Below are 21,758 nucleotides of genomic sequence, written 5' to 3'. Positions count from 1 at the left end.
GCCACGCAGAGGCGGCCTGGGGCCGAGTCCGGAAACACCTCGTCCCCTCCTCCCAGGCCCTACTGCGCAGCGACCCCGAAAGGCAAGGGTGGGAGGGAACGCTCTGGGCCCGGGCTGCCAGGTACACAGAATGAGGACGGTAAAAGTCGTTGCATCCAGCCCCATCCTTTCACAGATGAGACCTTGAAACCATAAAGGACTTCTCCGGCTATAAACAGTTTGAAACCCAAGGCCTCCTCCACGTTATTGGGGTCTGGATCACATTCTTCCAGGAGTTGTGTGTCTAAAGGTACCCCACAGCTATTTGTCTCTCTCTTCTCCCCTACCAAGCAACAGGACATCCCACCATGTCTGCTTCAAGGGTCCAATCCTCCAGCGAAGTAACCCTCCAACTCCCACAATCTTGGACAGGGAAGAGGCAAGAGGGGTGCCAGGTACAGGAACTGTTACAGTGCCAGCTCTGGAAAGGAGACTGCCCACCTACCCATATCCCTTCTCCAGAGGGAGTAGGCCATAAAGCAGGGAGGCAGTGAGCTTAATTGAATTCATATTTAATAATTACAGGCACCGTGCCCCCCCCTTCCCCCTGCCCAGGCAGCAGCAGGGGTGGTGCAGGGGCTGGGGCATATGCCCCCAGCAGCGAGGACGGCAGTCCCATGAGTGATTTTCAGAAAATAAAAAAGGACCCCAGGGGCAGGCGGTGGTGCCCCCCCCCAAGACACACCAAATTTCAAGACTTTATATATAATATATCTCTGTGCCCCAGGGGGAGGAGAGGGACACCTGGCAGCATCCTGGAGGGGGGCCCCAGGCAGCCCCACGCCATCCTGCCTCTTCAGCCATTTTATTAGCTCAGACACATCGCACTACAGGCACCCACTGCCACCGCCGCTGCTGCCGCCCCCCCCTGCAGTCCGGGCGGCTGGCCGGGTCATCCGAGTGTCCATGGGGCTCCAAGTCCCCGGCCCCACCCGCCCTCAGTTGTGGTCAGACTCCTCCTCCTCCGCTTCACGAAGCCACTTGAAGAAGGCTGTGACAGATTTAAGGGCTACGCCCTTGCCCTGTTGCTCAGCGGGGTCCTTGCTACTCTCCCAGCTGTAGAAGGCATCCTCTTTCACCACGTCCTCGTCATACAGCGCATCAAAGAACATCCGAAGCAGGTCTGCAAGCAGGCAGGACGGACAGCAGTTAAGGAGTGCTGCCCACAACCACCCAACCCACTCCCAAGCTCCACTGTTAAAAATCAAGGCCCTGACCCATCATCCTGACATTTGTGTGTCTGACCATTGATTAGAGTGACTAGATAGGTCTCTAACAAGGTGTTAATCTTACTTTACGATCTAAGACTGCTGCACGCACAGGAACAAATCACAGCAGAACCTTACAAACCTGCCTTACCTTGGCAGCTTCTCCATTCATGATATATTTAATGAGGAAAACTATATACAGAATTGGTACTCCTAAATTTGGGAATCACAAAAGTCCCAGATATATCACTCACCAAAGTCAAGGGTTTATAACCTGGAACATTCACTGGCCACCATTACAGATTGTGACAAACTGGATCCCCATTTCCCCTTATTTTCCATACATCTGAACATACACATCCTCTCTAGCCTTGACATTTTTACGTGTGCCACATCCTTTGCCAGGATCATCTTTCTCTTGTCACCTTCCTAATGAATTCTTTTAGGTTCAACTCCAGCACCCCTTCCTCTGACCCTCTTTCTCCCCAACCTGGCTTCTAGTGAAGCCCTCCCTAGTGCTTGTCCTAGCAGGCCTGAACACAATCTGTCCCATTCCCTATACTGTACTGTCAATCTTTCCAAAAGCAAATGGAGGCCAAGTAGTGAAACATTTCTTCTGAATAAAGAAATAAAGCATAGGTTCTAGAGTCCAGGCCTGGGTGAAACGCTGACAGCCATCTATGAGAAGCTGCAAACCAGGATGTTCCTCAGGGCGCACACACCCTCAAATCCACAACCACCACCCGTGGACAGCCCCCCAGCCCCATCCTATGGCAGCAGAGCATTCGTCCCAAACTTGTGCTCCAAATGCGGTGCATCCCACCCTGGGGACCCTACACAATCAATTATCCACATTGCCCTGTATCTTCAAACCCAAGTTTCTCCCATCTAAACACAAAAGGCCTCCATCACAACCACAATCTCTTACAGTCAAACAAAAGATTTCTGTCTTTGGACGAGACATTAAACACTTTGTCTACGCTTGTTTTCCTTTTTTCCCTATCTCACTCAAGTATTCCTCAGTCCTTTCCAATCCAGAGTGTCCCCTGCTCTACTAAATACTGTTTATGCCAGAGCGGCCTCCATGTTTTTATACTCCAAAGGCCCTAAACCGTCAGCTCTGCTCCTATGGAACTCTCAAGCAGCATCTAGCATTACTGACCACTTCCCCCTCTTAAAATTACTTTGTCCTTTGTTCACAGGGCCCTGTCCTCCTCTGGTCCCTCCCTGTGGGTCCTCTACTTCCTCAAGGCTCTACCCCATATTCTCATTGCTCTCCCTTGGGCAATCCCATATCCTCTGAGGACTTGCACATGTGTTGCCCTGTGTCAGCTTCTCACAGATCAGCCACCAACCCTGACCTCTTCCTCTCCAAATGAATTCCCATACTCAACTGTCTACCTGACATCTCTGATCACCCCCACCCAGGGACCACAAACCCAATTATGACCAAAATCAACTTGACCCAGTGTTCCCAACCCCCAGAGTGTACGGTATACCACACTATCACCTCACTCAAAGCATCCTGAGAGTCATACATTAACTTAACCTGTCTCATCACCTCTTCCCCCTTAGGCCAGTGTTATGTCTTAACTGTAGTTACACCCCTCCCAGCTTCACTGCCACCAGCAATACAACCCACTCCTAATTTGCTGCTCTTGCCATGTTCACACTTAACCCATTCCAAACCATTCTTCCTACCAAAGGCCCAGATGAGCTAAAAACTAAAATCTCACAAAGCCTTTTCCTGTCCTTAGGCTGAAGGCCAAAACTTGTCCCACGGCTTAGACAGCCCTGCATGACCTAGCCCACATCCATCTCTCCAGCCCCATCTTGCCTCACATACGGCTGGCTGCTGTGCTCGCCCACACTGGCCTTTCTTGAACAGCTCTGTTACTTTGTATCAAGTACTTTCTGCCTCAGGGTCTTCCTTTACACACACAGTTCCTTCAAATCTCCCCCTCCAACTGGTCATTTAGCTACCATTTGTCACTTCCCACTCATTATCCTTTAGACTAGGTGTCCCCAAAGAGTACCCCACAGGACCCATCTTCCAACACTCATCACCACTGTTACTCTATGCCGACACAGAACTGTACTGGACTTTATCACTGCCAATGTCCCAGTGCTCTGGCACATACCTATCTGCTGAATGCATAATCTCAGGCATATTAACCTAAGCCTCAGTCTCCCAGTAAGAAGAAGGGGATAACGGCATCGGCCTTAAACAGTAGTTGTGAAGATTAAATAAGGCAAAAAAAGAAAATCATCTCAACCCCGTGCCAGGACGCCAGAGCACTCAGTATTTAGAAACTGTTATCACTTTTCACCTCCATGCTCCTGGCACAGAACAGTAGTCAAGTAATCTTCACGATGAGTCTAACTTCTTCCATTTGTAGGCAAAGAAATAAGCAGTGCAGGGGGAAGGAATCAATCACCAGGGCATTTTGCTCTACTATGACCAGCCCCCTTTCTTGGGTTGAGACCCTTTGCAATTACTGCCTCCTGTTCTCTGGCAGCTCCTCCACCCCACCCCTGCAGCCCGGCTCTTACTGGCGGGCTGTTCTAAGGTCACTACAAGGGCCTGGAGGGCGTAGAGTGCTTGCAACTCCTTCTGTTCATCACATAAGTATTTCTGTAGCAGTTTCGCTCGAGCTTTCAGCACCGCAACATCCACTCGGAGGGGTGTCTCAACTACAGGAAGACAGACGGGGTTAAGCAGAACAATGCACCCTCAGCCTGGTCCAGTCCACAACTAGGAGGCAAAGACCAAAACCTTCCTCCCTCCATCTGCTGGGCCCACCCTTGCCCCTCCATCTCCCTGGCTCCTCTTACAGATAATTGCAGAATAGCAGACAGCTGTCATGAGGGCCCGAACTAGTGTGTTGGATGCTACCTGCTGCTCACTCAGGTTGGCCTGTGCAGAAGAGAAACAAATGGCCTGTATGTTCTGAATTCTGTCCCTACCCGCACACCAAAAACTGCCTCTCCTGTATGCCTCTCTCCCAATATCCAGGAGACACATACCTCTATCCAGTCAAACACCCGTTGGTTACTGCTGCCTTCCTTCAGCAGCTTCTCCAACTGTTTGCTCAGCTCCTCAGAGGAGAGCATCCTCTGGCCGGGGGCTTCAGACTCCTCGCCCAAGGTATACTCCACCTTCTACAAATGAAAAGACCCAAATAGAAGGTAAGTATACCATGTGAGTCACTGAGGGAAGAGGGAGACTAATGGCCAGTCCCAAATGCTAGAATTAACCTAACTCCAGCCGCAAACCTGTTCAGCGACAAACGCACTGACGTCCTGGCCTTCAGGTAGAAATTCTTTCCAGCTGAGTCCAGCTTCTCGCCACAGCATCCCCACCTTTTTGGGACCCTAGAAAATGTAAGACCAATTCAGTAACCCTCTCTCCCTCTAAGACATAGTTCCACAAATGTCATCTAGCAAATATTTACTGAAAGCCCATTAGGTGCCTAAGGGTTCAAATTGTTACAGAGATACCAACAGGCACAGTCTCTCCATGCCTACAGACTGGTACTACCACCCAAAGACACAAGAACTCATCTACCACAGTGCTAGGAAACTGAGGCGGGGGGTAGGGTGCGGTGGGGAGAATAGCCTAACAGCCTCTATGAAAGACATCAATTAGCTTTCACAAGACTGCCTTTACTGAAAAAGGTAAACAACCAAATCCAAATACCTCATCCCAGACTTCTACATTCCTCGATGTTTCTTTTTCTAAAATTGCTTAGTTTTCCATTATTCCAACTTACCAAACGCTCATGGGAAAGGACAACTTCTAACAAATATGCCTTTTTAGTTATTAAGTCCAGAAACTTTTAGATACAGATCTATCCCTCCCACAGCCCCCAAGGCAAATCAGAAATCCTCACATAAACAATAGTCTGAACCCATTTTCTGTTAGGGAACAAGGCATTCTGAAGACATTACTCTTAAAATAACCGACACTCAAAATGATGACATTAATCCTAAATAAGACGATTATACTTCACGAATTTTAAAGATACTCATTCCAACACCACTAAAATTGAATTGCCTCCAACACCACTAAAATTGAACTGCCTCACAGTTGATATATTACATTTAAACAAATGACCATAAGTTTTTTTCTTTATTAACAGTGCATGAATAACACATCCTATAACCTACTACACCAGATTTAATGAACGCGGTAGTTCAAAGTACTTTTCTCTCTTTTTAAACACAAACTACCCTGCTACACATTTCTACCCAAAAGGATTAATAGGACGCTGAAAGAGCAAGTCCTTTCCACTAAAGTCTCATTTGTCCAGGTCCCAGGGGAGCTAGACTTTTTTTTTTTTTTTTTTTTTTTAGTGTTTGTTTATTTTTGAGAGAAAGAGAGTGCGAGCAGGAGGCGGGGCAGAGAGAGGAGACACAGAACCCAAAGCAGGCTCCAGGCTCTGAGCCATCAGCACAGAGCCTGAGCAGGGCTCAAACTCACAAACCGTGAGGTCATGACCTGAGCCGAAGTTGAAGTCGAAAGCTTAATGGACTGAGCCACCCAGGCACCCTGGGAAGCTCAACTCTTAAAAGTGCCCTTCCCAGCTCTCACTACCAGAGTACCCTGCCCAACTTGCCTTTCCCAGCTCTCCACTATGACATTTTATAGTCACCACTTAACTTTCACAAAGCAGTCCCAGCGCCCTTCTGGAAAGGCTTTCTGTCATGAACATTACCAACCTCACAGTACTCAAGACACTCCATTTTGACTATTTTATTTCACGCTTTACTTAACGCTGTTTTTATTAAGCTGTCATTTCTTACTTTTCTCTTCCAGCTGGTTTCCTATGTTTTATTCACGGTGGGATCTCCAGTGCCTAGTATGTCATTAGTAAATGTTTTTAAAGAATGCTAGCTTAACCGGGGCGCCTGGGTGGCTCAGTTGGTTGGGCAACTGACCTCAGCTCAAGCCATGATCTCACGGTTCAGTTCGTGAGTTCGAGCCCCACGTTAGGCTCTGTGCTGACAGCTCAGAGCCTGGAGCCTGCTTCGGATTCTGTGTCTCCATCTCACTCTGCCCCGCCCCTGCTCACACTCTGTCTCTCTCTCAAAGATAAACAAACATTAAAAGAAAAAAAAAAGGGGCGCCTGGGTGGCGCAGTCGGTTAAGCGTCCGACTTCAGCCAGGTCACGATCTCGCGGTCCGTGAGTTCGAGCCCCGCGTCAGGCTCTGGGCTGATGGCTCGGAGCCTGGAGCCTGTTTCCGATTCTGTGTCTCCCTCTCTCTCTGCCCCTCCCCCGTTCATGCTGTCTCTCTCTGTCCCAAAAATAAACAAAAATGTTGAAAAAAAAATTTAATAAAAAAAAAAAAAGAAAAAAAAAAAGAATGCTAGCTGAACAAATCAATCAATCAATCAATCAATCAATCAAGGGCTTCGGGTCTTAGATTCCCATTCTCCTCCAGCCTTGGCGAGAACTCAACAGGAACTGGTCAGTGCCAGTCTCAACATTTCCTCTCCCAGGTACCAACACACAACTACCATCACCATTAACCCCATCCCACCAAAGGACCATGAGGTTTCAGGGTCACAGCAAGGAGCCAAAACCGGATGGTGGGAAGGGAAGTCCTGACACATCACCCCCAAAAGGCTCTCACTCACCATGCTTTTACACAGAAGCCCCAGGATCTCCAGCAACAGAGAAGCAGCTTTGCCCATGGGTCTCAGAGGTTTTGTAATCTCCCTACAAGAAAATTACAGGGAGTGTTGATAGCCTCCAAAGCCCTCTCAACACACTACCCCATCCCTCCCTAAACCCAGGCATCAAACTTGCCATACATCCCTCCTTTCCCCTCCCCAACTCTGTCTTTACCTCTCTTGAATCCCACTCAAGGGGCTTACCTGAACAGTTCCCCCATAGGTACTCCACCTTCCTGCAGAATGGGCGTTATGAGTTCTGCTAGGTAGAGCCACACATGGGGGATGTCAATTTCCATGTCTTCAGCCAATTCTAGGATTTCATACAAACTGCAGATGAAATGAATTCAAAGTCAGGGCCTTCTAGGAAAGACCAGCCAGACCTCCCACCCTCCATCTGGGGCATCACAGCATTGTTAAAGGATCAGCTGTGGAGCCCCTGGGGAGCACTTCCTAGGCACGGGGAAATTATCTCAAGCTAAAGCCACACTCCAGTCCTTACATGGTACACCCCTATCCCTGCCAAAAGATCTGTTAACCAGGACAGTTGAGGAACTCCAAGGTTCCATGGGTCCTATAAAGGAGGGAAGTCTGTGGGTATGGAAAAATAGGAGGCCCTAAGAAGGCATACCCTTGGTAGTACTGAGCAGTGGAGAGGTGCCCGGCAAAGAGCAGCTGGTGCAGCAGCCGCCCCATATGCTCACGAGCGATAGTGCTGCGCTCCAGTGTTGACTCGATGCCATGCCGCACAAAGATGAAGAGCAGGGAGGGTGAGGCCAGCTCCTGTACGCACTGCACTGCCTCCTGCAGGTGTGCGGGGCAGGAGGGAGAGGGCAGTCACCGTCTGGTCCAGACCCCACATTCCATGCCTATCCACACACGTCCTTCCCTGCCCACTCTGCTGTCACTCAGACCCCTCCCAATGCCTACCTTCATGTCATTGAGATGGAGATATTCTTCGATAATGGCTTTGGATTTCTTTTCCAGCTCTTCCTCAGAGAGTGCAGCCTTTGGGGGGCTCACCGGGGGCAGGGTGGCTTCTCGCTTCACTGAAAGGGAAAAAACAGATTGAGGACTTCAGTTCTAATTTTCCTAGAAAGAAGGGCCCAGAGCTCTGAAGACGGTCTGGGGACTGCCTAGTCCCAAACATACCCTTCCCTTCCTCTTCCAGCCCCTTACCAGCATCCCGCCCACGGTCCCGATCCTCCGTGAGGCTAGCTGCCTTGCGCAGTCCCTCAGGCTGGGAGGGCCGCTCTCTACTCCGTTCTTCCACTTCCTTGCTGAAGCTCCGCTTGGTGGCAGGTGTCCGAGAGCGATCGAGCCGGTCTCCACGCTCACTTCCCCGTTCGCTCCGCTCTAGGCGGTCTCCCCGGTCCCCGGCTTTCTCACCTCTTTCCCGGCTCAAGCTACTCCTGGAGAAAAAAACAGGCACGTCACCTCTCACCTATATGCCTAGCTGCTCTCTTGTATTAACTATCCAACATGCTGAGCAACTGCAGGGCCTAGTTCCTGGCGTCAGGAATGTGCCCCATCTAGCCAGAGGTTCTGAGCATTACAGGTGTGAGGATTCCTATAGCAACCACCAAAGTCCAATCACAGCACTCTCACAGCATAAAGAAGAAAAACATCCAGGAAACCTCACCTCTGTACCACACGTCTGCTATCTGTATTTTCTGTAGGTACTGCTTGTTGAAGGGCTGAGAAGCGGTTCAAGGTACTAGTAGCTGGACGAGCAGCTTCTGATGCTGGGGAGGCAAAAAGCACGGATCAGAATCTCTTGCTACTGTCTTCCATTCTATCTCCTACTGTTTAGGACACTTGGTCCTAGTCCCGACAAGAACACAGTTTATTCCCCAGCCCCAAACATACGCCTCCCATTACTACCTAACCACTTTGTACCAAAAGCCTCCCTTATAGACAAGGCTCTGCCCTCAAGAGAGAATAGCCACCCAGCTCCTTACAACGGCCTCCATACCTGCATCAGAGGGCTTGGCTCCTGAGCCTCCACTGCTGCCCTTGCCCCAGCTCAATCGCCCACCAGGTGCAAAGAGCTGGTTGTTAGAATCAATGGAGCCGGGCTGAGGAAGGAAAGGGGAGTGGAGTCATGAGTCTAATCTGGCCAAAGCCCGCAGCCACAAGGTAGCAAATTGCCTAGACCAGGGGAAACTTTTCCTGTAAAAGGCCAAATAGTAAATATTTTAGGCTTTGTAGGCCATATAGTTTCTATTTCAACTACTCCACTCGGCCACTGTAGCACAAAAGCAGTCATGCACAATACTTCAGGGAAATGAGAATAGTTATATCCCAATAAAACCACGGATACTGAAATTTACATTTTGAATAATTTCATGTTACATAATACCTGCTTTATTTTTTTCAACCATTAAAAAAACACGAAGGCCATTTCTTAGCTGTGAAATGTAGAGAAGCAAGGAATGGGCCAGATTTGCTGGGAGTTTGCTGACACTGGCCCAGACGGATGTGAATACAACCCCGGCTAGAGCTGGCAGCCCTGTCACTAGCAATCTAACTAGATAGTCTAAGAGGGAAAATTCAGCCGTCGCCTTCCCAACCACAGAAAATGAGGGGACTGAGATCCAAACCTATGCTCAATGTCTGTTTGATCCCTCTTCACCCTCCCATGACCACCACCCCTCCCTCCAATACACACACCCCTACCTTCGTGATCTTGGTGAGCCGTGAGGTGTCGATAGGGCGGCTGCCCTTGCTGATGGGGACTGTGTTCCAGCCACCATCATCCACAAGTGGGAGGCCTCGGCCTGGGACAAAGAAGAGGGCATATTGCAATAATGAGTAACTCCTAGCAGCCATATCACCTGGGGCCAGCCCAGCCTCCCTTCCTCAGATCCTCAGTTCCATCACATGGTCTCAGTGGCCCAGACACGTGGCACTAACAAGAAGTCATCAACGGAAAGCTTAACCCCTTACTCTGCCCCCTCCTTAATCTGAGCCTCAGACTCACTAATAGGTGGGCCTGGAGGGCCACCCCGACGCTTGTCGCTGCCCTTGGCCATTAGCTGCTGCACTTTTACATGTTCCCAGTGCTCCTCCATCTCAGCCTCCTTGTGGATCTGGTCAATGGTCTTGGGACCCTGGTCCCCACGACGTGGCACCCAATTGCTCTGTGGGTAGAGAAGGCCAGTCACAAAATAATTACATCAGATGGCCAGACAAAGCCGTGTTGGGAACTGGGGACTGTGGGGTACAGGAAGCAGACCAGCAGTGGGAAGGAGCGGACACACACCCGTCGCAGATCCAGCACGTCTTGCAGCATAAAGCGGATTCGGGATGAAGTCTTCTTTTCCTTAATGATTTTTTCCATCTGGTTGAAATACTGATCCATCCGGGGCTAGGAAGAAGCAAAGGCACCAGGTCAGGAACTTGTAATACCTCACCTCCAACTGTAGGCCTGGCCCCTCCTCAGACCTTCAGCTCCATCATTGTGGCTCAGTGGCCCACACATGACAGCCCAACAAGGGGTCTGTCGTCCCTTCCACATCCCAGGACCCCTACCTTGGCTTTTTCAAAGTCCAGATCTTTGCCAATGGTAGTGAGCAGACGACAAAGGCATTCAAGAGACTCTTCATCATGGTTCTTAAGTAGTTTAACCACACAGTCATGCATTATTGCCTCCGTTAACATCTTCAGCTTAAACAACTCCCCAATAAACTTGATATTCCCTAAAGAGCGCCGCCGGGCTATGTCTCGAGCCTCTTCCAACTCTTCCTTCAGGCGTCCTCGTTCTTCTGCCTGTCAGTTATAGGATAGAAATCCATCAAAAAGGTACCCAGCCACTGGACTAAAACGTCTCTCCTCCACTATATTTGGATTCCTAAACGTAGCAGCAACTACTCATGCCTCAAGGCAGAGAAACCTCCAAAACACCATGAACCCCCACCCCTCCCTTATTCCCACCCCCAATTCTATAGCAGAGTAGCAACCGGATGGACAGTGGGTTGGTGGGTTTTCTCTCACCGTAGCAGCTTCATCCATTTCTTTTTGCTTCTTCTCAAAAACCTCATCATCATCTTTGTCTTTCTCAAACTCCTTCTGACATCGATTCAACAACAGTTTTCGGAAGTTCACAGTCACTGTTGGCTTTTCTGTAGTGGGCACTTTCAGCTGTATGTCAAAGAGAATGTCACATTTACACTGGTCCCAAGTGGGAAGGCCCTCCAAGAGTCTTTAACTACCTAACCCAGGAAGACCTCTGGTCCCCAATCTGCCTCCTTCTGGCTGCCATCAACGGCACAGGCTGGAAGAGAACCAAGAAGCTGGACTCAAGGAGTCTCAGGAAGAGAAGTAGGGAACTAGACCACAAGGTTTAGTAACAGTGGAAACTAACCGCCATGAGGCAGCGGCACATGTTGGCATAGGCCACAGAGAAGTTGGGCTCTGAAATGGCCTTTTCGAAGATGAGGTCAATGACCCCTTTGAGGCGTTCCTCAGTGTCGATGGCCAGCTGTGTCACCTGCTTCATCAACTGCTGGAACATCTGGGGTGTCAGCTTATTCAGTATGGAGCGCACCCTGCGGAACAGGTCCTGGCAGAGGGGACAGAGAAGACACAGGATCCAGTGAGGTTCTCAGAAGAACAGAGGTCGCTGGGAGGAACAGTAGAGGGTGGCAGGGACTCAGGTAGACACTAGTGAAAAGAATGACAGAAACAGGAGCAGCTGGGTGGCTCAGTCAGTTAGGCATCTGACTCTTGATTTCAGCTCAGGTCTGATCTCACAGTTCATGAGACAGCTCCACATCGAGCTCTCCACTTTCCGTGAGGAGCCTGCTTGGGATTCTCTCGGTCTCCCTTTCTCTCTGCCCCTCCCCATATGCACATGCACTCTCCCTCTCTCTCTCAAGACAGATAAACATTTAAACACACAAACAAACAAAAGAACAGAAACAGAGAGGGCAAAGTTGACTCAGAGGGCAGACCCCGAAAAGAAAAATTGGAGACCAAAAACAGCACTTGTCAGTACCTGGGTTTTGCTGCCATCAGCATCCTCTTCCCCTCGATCCTTATCAGCAGCTGTCCGCTTGCTGCTGGGTTTCCAGGCTTTCTCTGCTTTGTTCAACTTTATATCTTCAGTCATTAACACCGTGGCAATGATCTTGCGTGGTTCCTTTCGGGGGCCCTGCTGAGAGCGCCGGGGTCCCAGACCAGCCTGCTAAGCAAGGGGCAAGAACAAGTGAAGACACAGAGCCAATCAGCACAACCTGTGACACTGCCACCACGCATCTCCAGGGCAGTTTTCTCCCCATCTCTCAACAAGACAAGGGAGCCATCCCCCAAACCCCCTTGACCATCTGTCCCTCTAAGCCAGTCCCACTCACCGGCCCTCGGGGCAGCTCCCCACCTGGCCCACCCCTTGGGGGCCCACGGTTGCTAAGGGCTGGTCGGCCAAGGTTGGCAAAGGAAGGAGTGAAGTCTGGGCCGCAATTTATGCCTTGAAGTCTAGCGGGGTCCAGTGGCCGTAGTGGTGTTTTATTGGCCTGTGAAGAGGATGCAGAAGGCATGAGAAACAGTTACGGCTCTTGACTACTCTCTCAGGACCTCAGGCACCTCCCCCAGCAAGCCCGCCAGCCCAAACTGACCCTCCCCCTCAAGCCTACCAACCTTATCCAACACCACATCGCTGATATGGGGCAATCCCTCTGGCTTCTGCATACTGGCAAAGATGAACTGAAAGCCAAGCAGGAACTCACGGTCATAACGCTTTTTCTCCTCAAGGTTTAGAGGCTTCCACTGATCTACGAGGAAGACAAGATGAACCAATCATATACACTGGTCTCCTGGGGGCCTGGCAAGAATATACAACCCTTCTCAACTTTTCCCTCAGCATACCTGACTTATACTCATACTTCTGCTCCCCTGGCTGGATGTTCTCAGCATTGTGAATTTTGTCTTCCTTTGAGTCCCAGGTCTCATCTGCTTCCTCAGGCCGAGGGGGCACACTGCTGCCCTCAGGCTCCAGACCAGGGCTGGTGCCTACAGGAGGCTGATTTTCCACCTCTGGTACTCCTGGGCTCACCTGTAACCACAGGACACCCCATTTTGGTTACAGTATGATCACTGTTCCATACCCACACTCTGCCCTCTCCCCTCCATTACTTTCTGCTCCCTTACCTCCTTGAAGGCATCTAGAAGGTCTCCTACAGCCTCCTTCTTATTGAGCTCCTTAATTTTCCGTCTCCTCTTTGGCACAGACACTGCCACTATTTATTTAGGGGGGAAAAAAGTGGGAATAACTTCTATGGGGAACAAAAGTGGGAATAACTGGGGAAATAAAAAGCAGCTACTGTATAGTATTTCCTCTTTCCAACATACCCACTGTGGACTTAAAATTTCTTAATCTCGGAATTTTAGCTCTTAGGGTCCATGACAAGGCTTCTATGACCCAGACACAGTGGCACAAATGAGAGGTCATCAATAAAGAGAAAAAAAAAAAAAAAAAAAAAAAAACACACCTTTCAGTCCGCCCCACTTCTACCATCCCATCACACCTTACCTTGGGTGGCTGCTGCTGCCTCCAAATTCTGAGGCAGGTGGGCTGCAACAGGGGTGCTCTCTTGGGGAAGAAGTTCCTCTCCTCCTTTCTCACCCTCAGCATCTCCTGTTTCTCCTTCTTCTTCATCTTCTTCCTCTTCCTCCATTTCCTCCTCCTGGGTGGGGGAAGCAGCTGGAGGAGCCATAGCTGGAGTGGCAGAGAGGACGGCGGGGGGAGCCACTGATGCTGTAACCTCCTTGGCCTGCTCCTGTGGCTCACTGACTGGGCTTAAGTCCACAGCTGGTGGCGAGGGGGCTCCGTTGAGCAGTTCCTCAGGTTGGGCAGTTGGAGCAATGGGCACGGGGGATTCAGAAGGACAAGCTGGCGGAGGGAGAGGAGCAATCTCTGGGCTCGACTCAACCTCTGGTTCCAGATCCTCAGACGAGACCATGCCGTTAGGTTCAGGCAGAATTTCCACTTTGTGAGATGCAAGGGGGGTGGGAACCTGGAGAGGACTGGAAGAGAACTCAGATTCTGGAATCGGTTTGCTAAGTGTCACTTCTACTTCCAGTATGGGTTCGGCGAGGGGAGTGGGTTCTGGAGAGAGGCAATATGGCTCCCTAGTTTCACGGGGCATGGGAGTGGATTCTTCTACAGACATCTGGATCATCCCCGTTGTCACAGTGTCCCCAGGAATGGAGAGGACTGCAAGATTAGGCTCAGACCCCGGTTCCAAGATTGGGGGTGGTGATGGGGTCGGACAAGGTGACGAAGGCTGGGATTCTGAAGGGCTGTGCTCTGGGCCAGGCAGCCCCGGCCGGCTCCCAATGACTGCTCCCTGGGACCGGTCATCTGCACCACAAAAAAGACAAGTAATTAAAAGCAGGTCTTCAGTGCTGTTGTTCCTCCTCCTCCCAGCTAAGACATTCCCGGCCTAAATCACCCCCGCAATCTTCTCCTATCTAAGCCTCTTCCCTTCTCACCTAAAATCTGATCCACCCGCAAAATCCCACTACCTAAACCCTAAGTCATTCTTCCCTGGCACCCAGGTCAAGTCACTCCACCTCCTCAGCATTTGAAACTGTCACACTCCTTTTCACCATAAAAGCTCTGCCCCACCTGCTTACCTACCTGGCCGGACAACAACAGCAACCTGGGGTGTCTCCCCATTAGCTTGAGGCTCCAGACCGCCTCCCGTCTGCAAGACACAAAGAGTTACCAAGTTTGCCCTGAAGAGGCCCACAACCCTTCTCTACTAGAGCCATTTCTACTTTAAGTCTGCCAAAAATCCAGGAAAACAGGAAAACAAATCCCTTAGTTGGAAAAAAAGATCAAAGGACTTGAGAGTCCAGGTCAGAACAGCCATCGTAGCCAGGGCCTCACTCAAAGAGCAGACAGTACCTGGGGAGGGGTGGGTGTGGAGGCGGTGCGGGCCCCAGACATGATCTCCTCTGTGATATCCTTCCCTCCTTGGTTTGGATCTCGAATTCGGATCTGGGGAAAGAAAGCTCCGGGATGAGTGGGAAGCAAGGGTAGCCCACCTTTCCACCCTGCCCCACTCCTAAGACTCCACACCAACCCCCCACTCCCCACTGGGAAGCAGGTGGGTGAGTGCCAGAAACCCCATGAGTTCTACTGTCAACCCATCCAGCTCATCTTGTATTCCCTGCCCTGGCCCCCACCCCTAAGAGACCCTTGACCTCACAGAGCAATCTCGTACATCACAATGCCCCTCCCTCCCTCATCCCTACCCCACCAGCAGTCCCCAAGTCAATTGGCTGCACACCCTAGAGCCCAGGACCCCCATCTAGCACCCATCCAGCTCACTTGTGGCTAGTCTGCCTGATCTCTGGGGGCAGGGCCCAGATCCAGTGGGTGGAGCCAGGGTGACTCAGCGGCTTCCCCAGCCCTGGCACCCTATTCTGGGCACCACGCCCAGGGCTTGAGGATTGAGCAGAGGCGGAGGCCTCAAGAGCTTCCAGGACTGGGAGGTGGGGGGTGGGGCCACAGAAAACAAACCATTTCCAAGACAAGCCACCAGAAACCCAAAACCGAACGTAGATCTTATAGACCCCAGAACCTTGGTCTCTCAGGAACTCCTGCACTAGCCACTTCAGTTCTTCCCATGAGCTGCTTCTACACTGGTCTTAGTACCTTATACTTTACAGAGAACCTGAGCATTTCAGATCCCCATTCTCTAACCGCTCCCGGCTGAAGATCTCCTTCCTCAACTTTCTGCTCCCTGACCCACAATATGTCTGACCTTGATTCTCCCTTTCCCAGATGTCCCAGAGCCCCTTGCTGCTACTCACGGTCTTCCGCTCCCTCTTGGGAGCAATCTGGGGTGGCTGGTTCATCAAAACTGGGGCGGGGGCCACACCAGTGGGAAACTGCTGCACACCCTGGGCTGGGTAGTAGGCGCCAGCTTGGGAGGGGGGATGGGCGAAGGGGGATGGAAGGGACACAGAAAGGAAGAATGGTGGCAGTGTCAGGGCCCAACCATGTACAAATGCCTACTTGAACACCTCCCATCCCCAGAACCTCTCATCACCCACGGCCGGCCCCTCGCCCTGCCCCACCCACCTCCCCAAGGGAGTTAGGTGTCTATCAAAGCTGGGGAACCAGTCTGAACTGCGTTTACAAGAATTCCTGACACTGACACACACACCTTATAGGCGCAGACTCCTTCCCCTCCACACCAGCTACCACTACCAGGAACTTCTGTTTCTCTTCTACCCTATAAGATACAATGTATGCCTCCGACCCCCAGCAACACACACACACATGTATTCTGAGGGAGCAGCAACTACTTAACCTGAAACAGAATCAGGTCTTTGGCTGGGAATGAGAAAAACAGATTTGCCAACCCTGTCCCACTCAACCTGAGTCCAGTTCCAACCTCCAGCCCTTTACTAAGGGGCAAGGAAACAAAGAGTAACATTATGAACCAGGCCCAGGAAGTGGAAAAATTAATTCCTTAAAGCAATGGTCTCCAAAATAGGATGCATTCTTTAATCTCATCCATAATATCCACTTGTTTGTTTTTGACAAACAACATGTTATTTGTTTAAATGATGCATATGTATAAACAAACAAAACACACATATTAGAGGTACACACTCAAAATATTTCCTGAGATGATCGGAAAATTTTGGAAACGACTGCGATAAAAAAGACTAACCCTTTCCTAGAGTATAAGTGAAAAACAGCTACAAAATCCTCTCAAATCCACACTACATGGGCTCCCACCAACCACAGAACAAGTGTCACAGGAAATGTTTACTAACAGGCCCTCAAACTTGTGCATGACCCTATATTCTTTGACCTGAGAAGGACTCCTAACTCTCAGCAATAGGATAAAACACTACCTGCCCCTCACCCAACAAGTTACATATTAAGCACCAATCCCTACTTAACCCTATCATTTTTAGACCAAGGAATGAGCCTAGGAAGGGTCTAGGAATTTATAGGTGAGTTTAGATGCTCCGTGGGACTCACTCTCAACCTGACTCCTTCCCCTGCTTACCATAAGTTCCAAACTCTGTAGGGCTTGCACCCGGATAGAAGCTTGGGGCTCCTGGCTGTACAGGATACTGCTGTGTCGGGACAACATATGTGGAACGCCCCTGGTGGGGAAGGGGGAGGAGGGGAGAGCAGTTGAGGGAGCTATGAGTACCATATCAAACTACAAAGAGAACGTAGGGCAAGACAGGACAGGTCAACTATGGGCAATGACCAAAACGAAGTCCCACCTCTGGAAAAGAAATGGGACTGGAGGGTCAGGGTAGGGGAGGTGGGGGTTCGGGTTTAAGGTTCCATGGCTTCCAGTCCCCAAGCCTCCAACCTCACCTGTCCAGGGATGTAGTAGGCCCCTTGGGAGGCTGAGTAGGAAATCTGGGAAGGGATCATCATTACTTGGGATCCAGCAGGGTAGACATGAGCAGCTGGGCCAGGGCGGGCGGGGGCTGCACTCTGCACTCGGGAGGCTGCACTGCTCGGGGGCTGGGCCCGGCTAGGGTAGAAGTGCTGTCAAGAGCGAGGAAGGCAGTTGGCATTGGGAAAGGAAGGAAGTGGACAGCAAAATGGCCACTCCACAATGTCTCTACTCTGGAGAGAAATACTGGGGGCTTTGGAGCACAGGGACCAATCCTAACTCACTTGACCAACTAATGATTAAGTGGCCTCTTGTACTCACACATACTCTCCACATTCAGGTATACACTTTGCACTCCATGAATATACTCCCTCACTGCCGTGCATACTCACGTCACTTCCACCAGGCTACCCTCTGCAGAGGCTTCCTAACACCCAGATGCATCATGCCTAAGTGAAGCCCTTTTGGGCAACATACTCCCCAGCATGCATTGCTCCACCCTAAGGTACTGAGAAACTAACCACTAACATGCAACAGTCTCCCAGTTCCCAGATATGCACTCTGCAAGACTTAGCCTCTAACATGCATCGGTCAGTCTCAGACTGAGGACCTTAACAGCAAACATGTCCCCACCCTGAAGACCCCCAGTCCCTGTATCTAGTCCTCGACTAGGGCGGAGGATAATGGTGAGACTATGAGAGGGTCCAGGATTAGCAAAGGGGTATTACCTGCAGAGACCTGAATCCTCCCTGAGAGCACATGGGGACAGGAAAGAAGAGAATTATCTCCAAGGTGATGAGGGGGAAAAATGAAGGAAGTAGGACAAGAATGCTGCCACTTAGTGAGAAAGAATTTAGGGAACAGAGAAAGGCAAGAACCAGCTGGAGTGTTTACTTTGCCATAGTCCAAAGAGAAAGAAGGGAAGGGAAATGGAGCAACCACAACCTCCCAGTAAAAGAAGGAAATAGGAAAGAAAACAGGAGTTGGCAGCGGGGCCCAAAGCACTGCTCCCAATTCTCAAGGCACCAGGACCCCTACTAATGCCACCCCACAGACTACAAACTCCCCAAGGGGCCAGCCACCGTAAGTAATCAACAGCACAAAGTGCAGAGACACATGAAAGAACACAGAGCAACTATCAGGAAATTGGGGCAGATACAGGGTCTCCACAGTTTCCATGCGAGGCCCAAACTGGCCTAAGGTTTCCATGGCTCCCACCCAGGCACCCTACTCCCCTCCCCACAGCCCCTCACCTGGCGGGGCTGAGAAGGCGTGTTCATTTGTGTCGCTTGTGGCGTACTGAACACCACCGGTGCTGTCTGCCCCGGGGGAAACGCTGGCTGAAGGGGGGAGACCAGAGTTCAGCAAGAGGGGAAACCCGGGTGGGGCAGAAACCCAAGCTGGTAAAGTAAGGGGAGCAGACCTGTGGCAAGAGCTTTAGCAGTCCACATGCCCCCTCTTCCCCATGACAGCCCCTGGGAACAGCCCAGGGGCCCTGTCTCAATTTGGCAGCAGGAAGCTGCACTTTGCCCTGACACAGATGGGGGTGGGAAAATCCAGAGGTTGGAACCTGTTCCTGACCAGCTGCCTGGTCTCCCCCACCCCCACCCCAGTCTCTGCTAATTCCTCCCTAATTACCTGTGGGAGTCCAGGGGATGGGGCAGGTGGGGGGCCTGTGGGCTGTGGAGCTTTGTTCATTTCATTTGGTGCCACATCAGGGTCCCCCCAGCACCTGTTGGGAAAGAGTGGAGCTCGGAAAGGAGAAGGGACCCAAGCTTAAGGCAAATGGAGTGGGGGGAGGGGGTGAAGCAAGGGCCGGGTTCCACACCGAGTCCCGGAGGCGCGAAGGGGTTGAAAGAGCAGAAAAGATCCAGCTTATGTCCCCACCAACACGTTGTCAAACCAGCATCACCTCCAACCACCCCCCTGATCTGCTGAAACAGCCCCCTCACTCACCCCCTCGGTTAAGAATAAGTCCACGGTGCGGCCTACAGGTTCTGGGCATCCGAGGGCCTGGGGTTGGGAGGTGAGGGGTATCAACCTGGCTCCGCGGGGCCCAAGACCAACCAGACCGGAAATTCCAGGTCTCGCTGGCACCAGGCTCCCGGATCACAAATGGAGCTAGCAGCTTCGGCCGTGGTGTCCCCACCCCCCACCTGGGGACACCGGGTTCGGGGCCAGGCCCAGGGGCACACAAGGCACGCCTGCTGCGGGTGGCCGCAGGGGCACCCGCGCGGGGCCAGACGCGAGGCCTGCCGCCGCCCAGGAGTGGAGACCAGGAAGGGCGGGAGTCGGGCCGTAAAAGGCCAGGCGGGCGGCGGCCGAAGAGGAGCCGGTTTCTAGTAAGTGAGGGTCGGCCCGGAGGGCGGGCGGGGCCGGGGGCTCCTCCCTGCCCGCCGCTGCCGCCTCCCTCCCCTGCGCCCTCCCTGCGCAGCGCCGGCCAGTGCCAAAGAACAACGTGTCACTTCCCGGCGGCCGGGCCGCAAAGGGGGGAGGGGGCGGCGGGCCGGGAGCCGCGGTGCCTGCGCCCGCGGGGCCCCCTCGGGTCAGACCGAGGTGGCACTTCGCGGCCGGCGAACCCGGCGCCCTCCCAGCCAGCGGGGACCGCATATTCCGGCCCTGCGCTCCCCCACCCCCACCCAGCAGCCAGGCCGGGCCAGGCCGGGCACACGTGGGCCAGGGATCGGGCCCTGGCGGGCCGGGGCCCGGGCTTGGGCCGCGGGGCCAGGGCGCCGGGGCGGCGGCGCAGGGTGGCCGGTCCCGGCCCGGATGGCGGCGGATGCGGGGGGAGGGGGTGGGGGGGCCGGGTCGGGCCCGGACATGGCGGCTTTACCTTCAGTCTCCTTCAGTCCGCGCGGCCGAGCCCCACGCAGCCGCACAGACGTAGTCCACAACCATTTCCGGCTCCCCGCACAGATCCCGCTCGGCGGCCACCGCTTCTCCGCAGGCGCAGCCGGCGCCCCCACGTGACCGGCGCAGAGGGAGGAGCTACGCCCGGCGCCGCGGAGCACAGAAGATTTGCCCCGCCTGGTCATGTGACAGTCACTGCCCGCCCCCGTGTCCCCTCCCGAACTTTGGAACTTCCAGTCTGACCCCCATCTGCGTCTCCGTTCCGCGGTTCTTTAGTTCATTCATACTTAGAGCATTTATTGAGTGCATACTAAGTACGAGGCGAAGTGCTGGCCAGGGGCTGAGAGTAGCGAAATTCATTAAAGACTTAGTCCTGCCTAAATAAATCATGATACAAATAGGAAAATAAAAATTATGCAACCTTTGAAGATAAGGTGATTGAAATACTTATTAAACTGAATGTTAGGCCAGAAAGATTGAAACATTCTAAGAAATTAGTATGAGTAGATTTGCCTCCCAAAGATCAGCCACTCCCAGGGAGGGACAAAAGTCAATCATGGAAAGTTCAGAATAGTGACGAAAGAAGTAATCCCAAAACCCCTTCCCTGCAGCCAAAAGACTTGGCACCAGGAGGAACCGTCCTAGAGCCAAATACACGTACTCAGATGGCCTGGGTTTTAATCCAAACTCTGCTGCTTCCTATCCATGTACCTACTACCCACCTACTTAATAACTGTTGTAAAAATGGGAAGATTTGAAACCAGGCAGTCTGACTCAAATCTAAACTTTTAACCACCCTGCTTTCTTTACCAATGACAACATCCACTCACTCTATTGCATTGTGAAGATTAAAGGAGTTAATTCATGTGAAAGGGCTTCAGTGCCTATGTACCTAGCAAAGACACACTTGCTCTCACTCACCTATGTGTGATCTGTGGGTGTAGGTGTGTGTATGTGTACACATGTAATCTCAGAAGGTAAGAAAAAATTTTCTCTGTACCAAGGATAGAGTGGTGGTTCAATATATATGGCCTATCTGATCTCAATCTTCACAATTTCCTATAAAACAGATTGTATTATTCTTCCCATTGTATATGAGGAACTGAAGCTCCAAAGCAGCAAAGTAGACAGACACATGGCAGAGGAACTATAGTGAGAGTGAATATGTAGATCTAGTGTTCTCTGACTCGATCATGTATGACCCCTTCCTCTACTCTTCTCATTTCTCTTCCTCCCTGAGCCAACTAATAAATAAAATTCAATTACTACCTACATGCCAATCTGTTTCTAACTCAGAAACCTCTCTCTCGAACTCCAGTTAGAATAAGGTACCACCTAAAAGACATCTCCACCTAATCATCCCACAGATATCTCAAATTGTGTATGCCCAGATAGGAACTTAATCATCTCTCCTTATGCAACAGAGTCCTCCACCTCAACCCCATACATGTTGGTGCCTGTGTATTCTTATTTTTTAAGATTTTTTTTAAGTTTACTGTTTTTAATTTTTTGTAATGTGTATTTATTTTTGACAGAAAGAGAGAGTGCAAGCTGGGGAGGGGCAGAGAGAGAGGGAGACACAGAATCTGAAGCAGGCTCCA

General features: G+C 51.4%; 1 protein-coding gene and 3 non-coding genes across 12 annotated transcripts; all 4 read right to left on the bottom strand.

The window, feature by feature from the left end:
* Positions 1-535: 535 nt before the first annotated feature.
* Positions 536-20,271, bottom strand: EIF4G1 (eukaryotic translation initiation factor 4 gamma 1). 9 transcript variants are annotated; one of them, XM_040480927.1, is made up of 34 exons: positions 20,141-20,271; positions 19,264-19,320; positions 18,946-19,039; positions 18,561-18,647; positions 18,036-18,056; positions 17,283-17,459; positions 16,960-17,059; positions 15,746-15,858; positions 14,835-14,927; positions 14,565-14,631; positions 13,455-14,285; positions 13,073-13,161; positions 12,791-12,977; positions 12,563-12,696; positions 12,280-12,438; positions 11,925-12,113; positions 11,292-11,489; positions 10,922-11,068; positions 10,460-10,696; positions 10,191-10,295; positions 9,909-10,068; positions 9,605-9,705; positions 8,901-9,003; positions 8,568-8,670; positions 8,105-8,337; positions 7,856-7,974; positions 7,557-7,729; positions 7,130-7,255; positions 6,890-6,971; positions 4,524-4,622; positions 4,275-4,409; positions 4,083-4,164; positions 3,801-3,941; positions 536-1,162 (listed from the first exon to the last, which is right to left on the bottom strand). In XM_040480927.1, the coding sequence occupies exons 3-34, from the start codon at positions 19,003-19,005 to the stop codon at positions 978-980; spliced, it is 4,836 nt and encodes a 1,611-aa protein (XP_040336861.1). In that variant the 5' UTR covers positions 19,006-19,039; positions 19,264-19,320; positions 20,141-20,271; the 3' UTR covers positions 536-977. The 9 variants fall into 9 exon arrangements, with proteins under 9 accessions (XP_040336861.1, XP_040336863.1, XP_040336864.1 ...); XM_040480929.1 differs by having other exon boundaries at positions 11,925-12,110; XM_040480930.1 differs by lacking the exon at positions 18,036-18,056.
* LOC121034270 (small nucleolar RNA SNORD66) lies at positions 9,784-9,859 on the bottom strand. Its single transcript, XR_005792350.1, has one exon. It is a non-coding gene; the product is annotated as a small nucleolar RNA SNORD66 (small nucleolar RNA).
* On the bottom strand, positions 10,363-10,426 carry LOC121034272 (small nucleolar RNA SNORD66). Its single transcript, XR_005792352.1, has one exon. It is a non-coding gene; the product is annotated as a small nucleolar RNA SNORD66 (small nucleolar RNA).
* On the bottom strand, positions 13,307-13,381 carry LOC121034271 (small nucleolar RNA SNORD66). The gene has a single exon (XR_005792351.1). It is a non-coding gene; the product is annotated as a small nucleolar RNA SNORD66 (small nucleolar RNA).
* Positions 20,272-21,758: the final 1,487 nt, after the last annotated feature.

The sequence above is a fragment of the Herpailurus yagouaroundi genome, unplaced genomic scaffold (assembly GCF_014898765.1).
Source record: "Herpailurus yagouaroundi ecotype Mexico unplaced genomic scaffold, PumYag 159, whole genome shotgun sequence".
NCBI classification, from domain to species: Eukaryota; Metazoa; Chordata; class Mammalia; order Carnivora; family Felidae; genus Herpailurus; species Herpailurus yagouaroundi.
The sequence above is the reverse complement of the archived record's forward strand: the minus strand, read 5'-3'. Positions and strand labels throughout refer to the sequence as shown.